Raw genomic sequence first — 9870 nt, forward strand, 5'->3', positions numbered from 1 at the left:
CTAATACATTGTTAAAATAACAGCCAGACTTCTTAAAATTCAACTGGGTAGGCTTGCCGGAAGAGATCAGTCTTTATAGCTTTTTTTATTCAGACAGACTGTTGAGTTGGCAAATCTCTCCCGGAAGGCGAATCCAGTCTGGGAGCGGAAGCAGAGAAGGTGCTCTGGGTAACAGTTGTCAATCCATTTTTGGCTGGCTGAAGTAAATTCTTCCCAGAGGACCTGAGTGTGCAGGGCGGATTGTATGGGAGAAGGCGATCCCGCAGGTAACCTGGACGCAAACCATGTAGGGCTTTAAGATATCTGGGCAGGGGGTATTCACAGCGCAAAGTTGTTGTAGCATCCCTCAGAAACCCTGAGCTTTTCCTCCCCCAGGGTGGTGTTGAGTAATCCCGAAACCGAGGAGGGAGCGTGGGGTTTCTGGGTGGCCATCCAGAGACCCGAGCCATCCCTGCCCTCTTCCTGGTGGAGGTTGCAGGTCGCCTTCCACCAGGCACCGCTTAGCCATGCCTCCACTGTGACTCCAGAGCGAGGCTTTGGGGTTATCTTGACGCCATCTTGTGCATCCTTGCCTTGCTCCGGACAAAAGAAAACAGGGTGAGACAGTTTTCTATTTAAATCTGTGGAGAATCATTTCAGGGCTGCTTTGATTATCTCACTGACAAATGTGAATTCATGGGTGCCTGCCATAGAAGCAACAGCTATAGTCCATAACATTCCAAACTTATCTGTCCCACTTAGTGCTCATGTTGCTCAGAATTCCCACGTAGCCTATATGATGAAGGCTTGTTTGCTGCTTTTTCTAAAGCATATATAAACCAAAGAAGGTTTTTGACTCTTCAAAGTTCACCAGTTTAACTTCAGAGACACTCACATACACACTGTCCTGCCTGGAAAGGTTGAACAAGGCACCCAAGTAGCTACTTTTGCCCCACATGTGCATTGTCATGCAGTAGTTCATCTTTTGGTCCTCCATCAGCACCTGGATGTCGGGATAAGCTGGATTTCTCTTGAAGATGACATGGTTAAGAGGCTGGGCGGTGCAGGCCCGACCCCGGAAGAACACTTTGGAGTACACAAAGTAGAGGCCAGCTTCGTCAATCACTAGACCCCTGTTTTCATACTGAACACCAGAGATGAAGGCATGTCCATAGGTACTTTCCCATTCCAGTGGAAGAGATTGCTGATTTGCTTTGCCTAGAAACATTAGATGCCATTGTGAAAATAAAAGACACCTAGGACTTGTATTTTTCAACCGCCCCATCCCATCCCACCCCACCCCAACGTACTACAAGATATCCTGTTTCTGGGACAGTACTGGCATTTCTAATCTGTAGAACACTGAAGGATGCTGAATCAGATGCTCCCTTGGCAGTTTGGATGTTATTTGTAGTTAGTGCTGACTAATAAACAACCTTGATCCTGAAAGCCTGGTACGCCTCCTTTTAGGTCAAAATGCAAACCAGTCTATCCCTGTAGTGGGTAGGGCTTGTTCCAGGACACCATTCCTCTACTTACCTATATGCCAGAGTCACGTGGTATCCCGCCCTTCCCTCTTCTCTGGCAACGCTGATCTGATGTTGCTTGCGCTGACCAATGGCCAGTGTTTTCAGAGCAGGTGCCAGGCCTTTCCTGAACCTCAGGGTAAACCTTCCTCTATCTTCTCTGCTCCTAGACTAACACCCTGGTTGCCTTGCCCCGTGCCTGATTTCTGCTCTAGCTCCTGCTATCAGAGCCATACTAGCACCAGCCTCTGATATGCACCAAAACTTTGCTTCCTTCCAACTCTGGCAGCAGCATCCACACCACAGTACTTGATTGATTAGGTAGATGGTCATTTATTATGGCTTACCATTTATCACAACATTAAGCTGAGTTGCCAAAACACCACAAAGATTTCAGGAGCCTAACTGCAGTCAACTGTGTGTGTGTGTGTGTAGGAAGGAATGGAGGAGGCAGGGGAGCACTCTTAAGCTGCACATGACGTCTTGTCTGCATGGAAGAAAGAAAGGTAACTACATCCCTACACAATGAAAGGTACAATGACAGAGTGGCTTAACAATGTCACCTTGTCCCTTCTCTTTGGGTCATCTTGTTCCGTACTTCCACTATAGCCATGAAATGCTAAACCAGGAGTGAGAGAACCTGCCATTTAAACATGCCTTTAAAAAAAAAAGTCCCATACAGTTGGCTGGTGTGGGCCAAGCTGGTTTAGGAATGCATGCTGCCTGAATACGGAGCTTAAGCAATCAGGGGAAATAGGAGCATAAGCAACTTACACAACCCCTTTCCTGCTTCTGAACTGTAACTTTTGAAGTGAGGCTCAAATCTAAAAATCTCAAATGGCCTCAAATGTGGAGACATACAGAGAGCCCTGGGTGTCCTCTCACTTTTCTTAGCAAGGATGTCAAAGAAACCACGATGATGATTACAAAGCATAACTCCTGAATGCACACAGAAATAATAGTCTGCATGATTGACAAATCTGGATCCCAGGAGAGCTCCAGTACCTTTGAGAGCTGCATAAATAGGAAATGGCAAATCTCCCCTCACTATAGAATGGCAGGGCTCACCAACATTTTGGGTCAGTGAGCACAGTTGGGATTTTGCGACTGTCATGGGCACTCCCTGAAAATGCCATGGGGGTTCTTTGCCCATTCATAAAATGGCTGCCATTGTGGGTGTGGTTGGTCACAGAACACTCATTTCCTAGAAAGTAAACTAATGAGATGAAAAGAAAAGTAACTTGCCCAAGTAGCTAAGTACAAGGTAGAGGTAGGATCTGGGCTCCAAACCAAGAAACCACATTTTTGAATCAAATTAAGGTAGTGCTGGAGGGCAGCCCTTCTAGTTAAAAGGCATGACTGCCTACTATTCAGCCAAAAAAAAGAAAGAAGAGGTAGTCTCTAGTGTTAAAAAGTAGAAAAGTTTTAATCTCTTTGTACAGATATATCAAATGTTTAAAAATTTATTGTTGTTACAAGACTTTTTGAATAAAAGCTCGACGTTTCGCATCTGCCGATTCTTCTTCAGGAGCTACGAACAAAGAAATATTTTTTTTTGAACAACATATGTCATATTTATATTGAATATCATCATACACAAGAAAGAGTAAAAGTCTGAGAAAAAAACAAGAGGAGAACAAAAGGAAGAAAAAGAAATCAGAACAACACCTTTTCTTCATTGTAATTAATAGTAACCTAACCTTGACTGGAAAACATTAGTATTGTATATTTTTTTACAGCAATTTATTTATAACTTGAGATGGTGACCTTGGAGTCTGCATTATATAAATATGGGTTAACAGCTTTCAACTTGTAAACTTTGTTCAAATAACAGGATTTGTATTCTTAATTTTTTTAATTTTTCGTGATAATTGTCTATGTGGGAAATTTTCTGGGTTTGCGTATCCCCTCTTTTTGTCTATAGAGGTTTATTTCTTTTTTATGTCTAACAATTAGAAATAAACCTCTATAGACAAAAAAGGGGGATATACAAAACCAGAAAATTTCCCACATAGACAATTATCAGGAAAAATTAAAAAATTAAGAATACAAATCCTGTTATTTGAACAAAGTTTACAAGTTGAAAACTGTTAGCCCATATTTATATAATGCAGACTCCAAGGTCACCATCTCAAGTTATAAATAAATTGCTGTAAAAAAATATACAATACTAATGTTTTCCAGTCAAGGTTAAGTTACTATTACAAAGAAGAAAAGGTGTTGTTCTGTTTTCTTTTTCTTATTTTTCTTCCTTTTGTTCTCCTCATGTTATTTTCTCAGACTTTTACTCTTTCTCGTGTATAATGTATAATGATATTCAATATAAATATGACATGTATTGTTCAAAAACAATTTTTTTTGTTCGTAGCTCCTGAAGAAGGATCGGTAGATCCGAAACGTCGAGCTTTTATTCAAAAAGTCTTGTAACAACAATACATTTTTAAACGTTTGAGATATCTGTACAAAGAGATTAAAACTTTTCTACTTGTTAACACTAGAGACTATCTCTTCTTTTTTTTGGTTTCACGTAGTGTTTTTCCCTCATCATTTTGACGTGCCTTCTATTCAGAACATTCTTAAGAAATAAAATAAAGATCAGGAGGGTTGAGGAGCCTGGCGGGTACCATGATAAATGCTCATGGGCACATTGGTGCCAACAGGCACCATGTCGGAGCTTCCAGCAGTATGGTCGTGAAGGGGGGATGCCACACTTGATGAAATGTTGTCTGGCATACAGCGCTTAAAGTTACAGAAGCCCTTTGAAGGTCTGATCTTGGCCTGAGGGCCAAACTGCACATTTGATGGCACACTAGGTCAGGGAATCTAGGCCTCTTCCACACATTCAAAAAATAGTGTGTGTGTGTGTGTGTGTGTGTGTGTGTGTGTGTGTGTGAGAGAGAGAGAGAGAGAGAGAGAGAGAGAGAGAGAGGGGGGTGGGTGGGCATGCAATTTATGGAGAGAACGATGCTTAGCTGTTTCCCCACCCTCTACTTCTTGCCTGCCCTTTGCCTCCCCAGCTTCTTTTTCCCAGTCAGGGTCCCTGCACATATTGTTTCCACAGCTGGGAGAAAAGCACTGGGTGAAGGAGGAGTGCTGAGGAAGGAATAGCAGGTGCTGCTTCAGCATTCCAAGGCATTCTGCCTTTTACTGCCACTTTTCAGAGGTTCAGTGGAGACTGCCAAATGTCTAATTTGGTTGTGAGAACAAGTTTCCTACATACCCACAAGAACATCAACCCAATCAGCCTATTTGTTTCCCTATCTGTATCAGCCATTCATGCCATTACTGTCTGGTGCAGGATAATTTTTTATGCATTTTGCTGCCCACCTGTTAAATGTGCTCTCCTCTTGACTTTCTTTTCTGCTGACCCATTCAGAAATCCTATGGTGCAGTAGAGAGGGGGGAAAAGGGATTGAGTAGGAATTCCAGTTTGACACAGGACGAGTGATGAATGATACAGGAAACCAAAAGCTTAACAGAAAGCTTGGCAGATGCCTGTGAGGACAGAAATTACTCTGCCCTAAGGCATCATTGAACTGGACTGCATATCCTAATTCGAAGATATGGCAAGCATCAGGACCACATAGCTAGATCAGAAGATGGGCAAATTGGTTGTTTATTAGTTTCTAACATGCAAATGGACGGAACTATCCCAAGGGGTCTGAATGGGGTGCCCGATTTTCAAAAATTCCCCAAAAATCAGGGGATGATGGGATTGCCTTGAAACTTGGCGTCCATGTGGACACATGGATAAGCTATCATGGTGCTGAGTTTGAGGTTTCTAACATGCAAATTGACGGAGCTATGGAAAGGGGTGTGAATGGGGTGCCCGATTTTCATAAATTCCCCCAAAATCAGGGGATGATGGGATTCCCTTGAAACTTGGCGTGCATGTGTATACCCCCATGAGGTGTCATAGTGCCAAACATGAGGTTTCTAACTTGAACAGAAAAAAAGTTGTTTACTTTTTTAGCTTTCAATGCAACCCTATTGCGGGGGGGGGGGGAAATGGAGCTCCGATCCGGATCCGGAGCTCTGAGCGGAGCGGAGCGGACATGGGTGGAGCGGGGGTGGGGCGGAGTGGCCCGATCCAAAAATCACGGATCTGGAAGTGAAGCGGAGCGGGGGGTCCGTGCACACCCCTAATCTGTTTAATGCTCTACTCACGCAGAGTCACAGCATTAAAACAGCCTATTACAAAAAGGAGCAGAACTGGTCTTTTCAATTCCAACCTCATTCTATCTAGAATCTTACACAGTTAAAACAAAGCAGCAAACCTTCCTGAGCTCCCGTCTTTTCAAATTAGTCGGTGTGATGGCACATCTAGACAGCCACTGCAGATTGCTGAGAGCTCTTTGGCATTCAAAGATGGCACTCAAGCCATCCACTTTTTAGCTGGTTGCGGGAGGAAGACTTAATCTCTCTGGAACTGAATGCTATGCCTCCATCTCAGGAATTGAGGAGCTAGACTGCCAGAATCCAGCACTCCATCCAGTATACCACAAATTGGCTGTTGAATCTATTTCCAAATTCTTTAATTTTAAAAAAAAAGCTTTTACATTTTTCAAACTATCATGCAGACAGTAGGAGAAATGACAGCCTAGACAGTTATATTTGATTAAGACAAAATCCAGTATACTCTCCAATCAACTCCATATACCTGCTCCATAGGATACTTGTCCCATAGAGTAGTAGATAAAACTGACCCTTCCAGAAATACCCCTATTCTTCCAAAGCAGTGCAAATTCTGGGGATTCAGAAAGAGAAATATTAATCTGAAATCAGCATTTATCTGACACCGATCTGGCAGTTTCATTTATGATGTCTCTCAAGTAATGAGCGGTGGGTGACCTGATAACCAAGATGGTGCACATTTGCTTTAGTCAGAGGCCAGAGCTACAAGCCCCAGAAGCATACAGTTAGTGTGTCAGGCAAAGTAAAATGAAGGTTAGAAGAAGTGCAAATGCACGCAGAACAGCACAGGAGACACGTGACTGATTTTTGTGCTGCTGCCTTCCCTCCCATCCCTGGACAAGGATTACTCACCTTTGAGCATCTCTGGAGATTGAGGCACATGTCCAGATGTGGAAAGCTGTCAAGGTAAGAGGCAGAGATTCACACTTGGGAAGGAAAACCACCCCAAACAATTTTAAATGAAGGGCCCCATCCTTAAGAGGTGCAAATCCAGGCAGACATCAGTGGCACTGGATTCCCATCTTCCAGCATCCCAGGCATATTCTCCTGGCTTTTTTTAGGCCACTACTAAGTGAACAGGTTTTACCTCTCTCAGTGCATCAAGCTCCTGCTGCAGATGGTAAATCTGAAACATTGCTAACCCAACCCCAGTGAGAGCTAGCAGGGTCAGCAGAACAACCACTAGGAAACAGAGCCGTGTACCATCTCTGTTGTTGTGCCTCTGCTTTTTCCTTTCTGGCAAAGGCAGGCAAATATCCTGATGGGGCACAGTCCCATTGGGGCACAACCTTGTTGGGGCACAGTCAGAGCTAGAAACTGCACTGCTGCTTGTCCAGAAGACCTGCGGGTAGATAAAATGCTGGCTCTGCTGCATGTCAGAAAGATGCATGGAGTGAAGAAACCTGTCTCTGCGTTCTTCACTTGTTGGGCCGAGCTCAGATGCTGCGTCAGAGGAGTGCTCTCTTCCTGCCCTGAGTCCCCATTCAGCACCTGCACCCAACACTGAAAAAAGCTCTTTGGTTGACAGCAGAAAACCTCAGAGCTTCCACCCACTGCTCTGATGCAAGATAACTCAGCCCTGCCTGCACAGCGCAGGGAGCAAGAGCGAGCCCCGAGGCAACTCCCACAACTGTAATGCAAAATCTACTCAAGCAAGCTCAGTGAAAGCTATTGAGGAAGAAGCGAAGTATTATTTTGCTTCTGATTAGTTTTTGGTTGGGCCATCTCATTTGACCAAGTAGACTTTTTCTGTCATTGTTCTTTTTGATCTCCCACCTTAAAAATCTGAACATCTGTTTGAAATTATACATCTAGTCTAGTACTTGGATCTTGCTGTTCTTTCAGTGCCATATTTTCTTGCCTTTCCCTGCTTAAATTTTTAAAGAACTCTTTACAGTCCTCCTTGCTTCATTTCTTTACTCCACTGCATCGATATGGAATGTGATTATTACCTGGGCTGCTTATTTTTAGAAGCTCCATAAAACTACATATTTGTCTTTTTCTTTTCCTTCTCTTTAATATATTCTAACATTTAATAAAGAAATATCATCTTTATTTGGATCGTATGGTGATGGTCTCCCTTTGACTGTCTAAGGTACTTTTTAAAACAAAAAACAAAAACATTTTTTGTTAATGGACTTAATAAATGGGCAGAACCATTTATCCCGCTTACCCTGCTACAGCATCAGCATAGTTGGGATCTTCTGCATTTCCAGCAGCAAAATTCAAAGCAGAACAATAATTGTACCCTTTAGCTAATTATCTGGCCTTCACATGCTTTAGACTGGGATGACTGTCATTTTGCCTAGCTCCCTTCATCTGGTCCACCAGCACCTCCCCCGTTCATCTGAGAGTTGTAAGCTACTTTGAAAACTTTTATGCAGAAAAGCAGCCCTATACCTTCAGAAGTCAATATAATATAAAGTCTTTGCTGCTCTGCCTGCAGCTTATTGTGTCGGTAGTCCTCATTATCCATCCATCCTTACTCACATCTACTTCATATACCCCAATGAAGTAGCCTGCTATGCTAGAAGTAACTGGAAAGATCCTGAGATGTGAAGAGCCTGCCACCTTGCTCTTGCTAAAACTTAAGCAGACAGAGGTCTAAGGATTGGTCCCAACACCTCTACGGAAGCACCCAGGAAGATGTGGGAATGGATTTGTAGTCAGACAGAGAGCATGGGGAAAGGGTTGTCAAACCGTCACGGCACAGGTGAGAATAACAGAGCCGTTTGTCCAGATGCAGATTAACCAATTGGATGATAGCCAGCCAGGGCTCTCTCAACCCATGGGAATGCAGAATCATATCAAGGAAGAGAAGTTAGGAGTAAAGGGCCCAAGAATTAGACAGCAGTCAGGAGGAGGCGCAACACCAGGTCGTGAAGCGTTCCAAACACCTGGCACCCCAGAAAGGTCCCTCTGGGAAGACCCACCCTGATGGTGGGATTTAGAAAGCCACTCAGGTTGCAAAGAGACAGCTGGTGGTGCTTTAACCAAAGATTAACCTGTGGTCTAATTAGTATTGTATTACGCCAAGCCGACTGAAGAATTTAACTCCGCATTGCTCTTTGTGGATTACAATTGTAACCTGAGGCACTGTTGATCTGGCTGTGGCTTGCATAATAAAAAGAATTGACTGCAAATCCATCTTCACTGTGTGACTACAAATGAGACCAGAGACTGAGGGTGGATAAAATACATGGGACTCCAAACTCTGATGACTTGCAGTGGTGGAGTAGCTCCTGAGCCCCCTTTCCAGAGACAGTGTCATCCTCAGGACAACTGGGATGAAGAACATACTAGAATGGGGAAAGGATCCCATTAAAGATAGAAAACTATTGGAACAGGCCAAGCTTTGATTGAACAACATCAGTGACAGGGAGAGTTTTGAAAGCAAGATCAATGAATTGGCTTCTATCTCGCTCTACACAGGCAAATATGTGCAATTTCCCCCAGTGGAAACTCGTGGAAACCAGTGGGGTGGAAAGCAGAATTAATGGAGGCAGAGCCAAGGGGCTCGCTGGAGGTGGACCCAAGGATACCTACTTTGCTGCACGCAAGTGTTTTGCTACACAGCTCAACACACCTCTTAGAAATTTCTCCAGAAAAACAACACAGAGAAAGCAATTTGTGATAGCAAGAGTGGAGGGAGAGGAAGAAACCCATTTCACACCCAGGCAAACTGAGGCAGCAGCAATTAAACAGAATTACTGCAAGAGAGGGATAGAGAGAGAATTTAGGTTACGTAAGTTCACAGAACCAACAGAGAGCAGGCTTTTTTTTAAAAAAAGCATAGAATCATAGAATAGTACATTTGGAAGGGGCTTATAAGGCCATTGAGTCCAACCCCCTGCTCAGTGCAGGAATCCACCTTAAAGCATCCCTGACAGATGGTTGTCCAGCTGCCTCTTGAATGCCTCTAGTGTGGGAGAGCCCACAACCTCTCTTTAACAAACTGAGACAAGACAACAATCCAGACAAGATGGAGGTACTGTTAGTGGGTAGTTCATCTAGGGTGACCAACTGTCAGGATTTCCCCGGATTTGTCCTGGTTTTTGTTCTTTCCATGGTGTCAGGGGGGATTTTCTATCATTTTCAATAATGTCCTGGAATGACACACCTTCCTCTTTAAGGCTGCCATTAGCATGGCAGGAGAGAGTGACATGCTTTC

General features: G+C 43.7%; 1 protein-coding gene across 1 annotated transcript; it reads right to left on the reverse strand.

The window, feature by feature from the left end:
• Positions 1 to 738: 738 nt before the first annotated feature.
• FASLG (Fas ligand) lies at positions 739 to 8175 on the reverse strand. Its single transcript, XM_063128781.1, is given in 6 exon segments — positions 739 to 1197; positions 4833 to 4886; positions 6552 to 6597; positions 6787 to 7233; positions 7235 to 7329; positions 8100 to 8175. Coding segments are annotated over 6 exon segments (1113 nt in total). The 3' UTR covers positions 739 to 802.
• Positions 8176 to 9870: the final 1695 nt, after the last annotated feature.

The sequence above is a fragment of the Elgaria multicarinata genome, chromosome 1, assembly GCF_023053635.1.
Source record: "Elgaria multicarinata webbii isolate HBS135686 ecotype San Diego chromosome 1, rElgMul1.1.pri, whole genome shotgun sequence".
In the NCBI taxonomy this organism is placed as follows: Eukaryota; Metazoa; Chordata; class Lepidosauria; order Squamata; family Anguidae; genus Elgaria; species Elgaria multicarinata.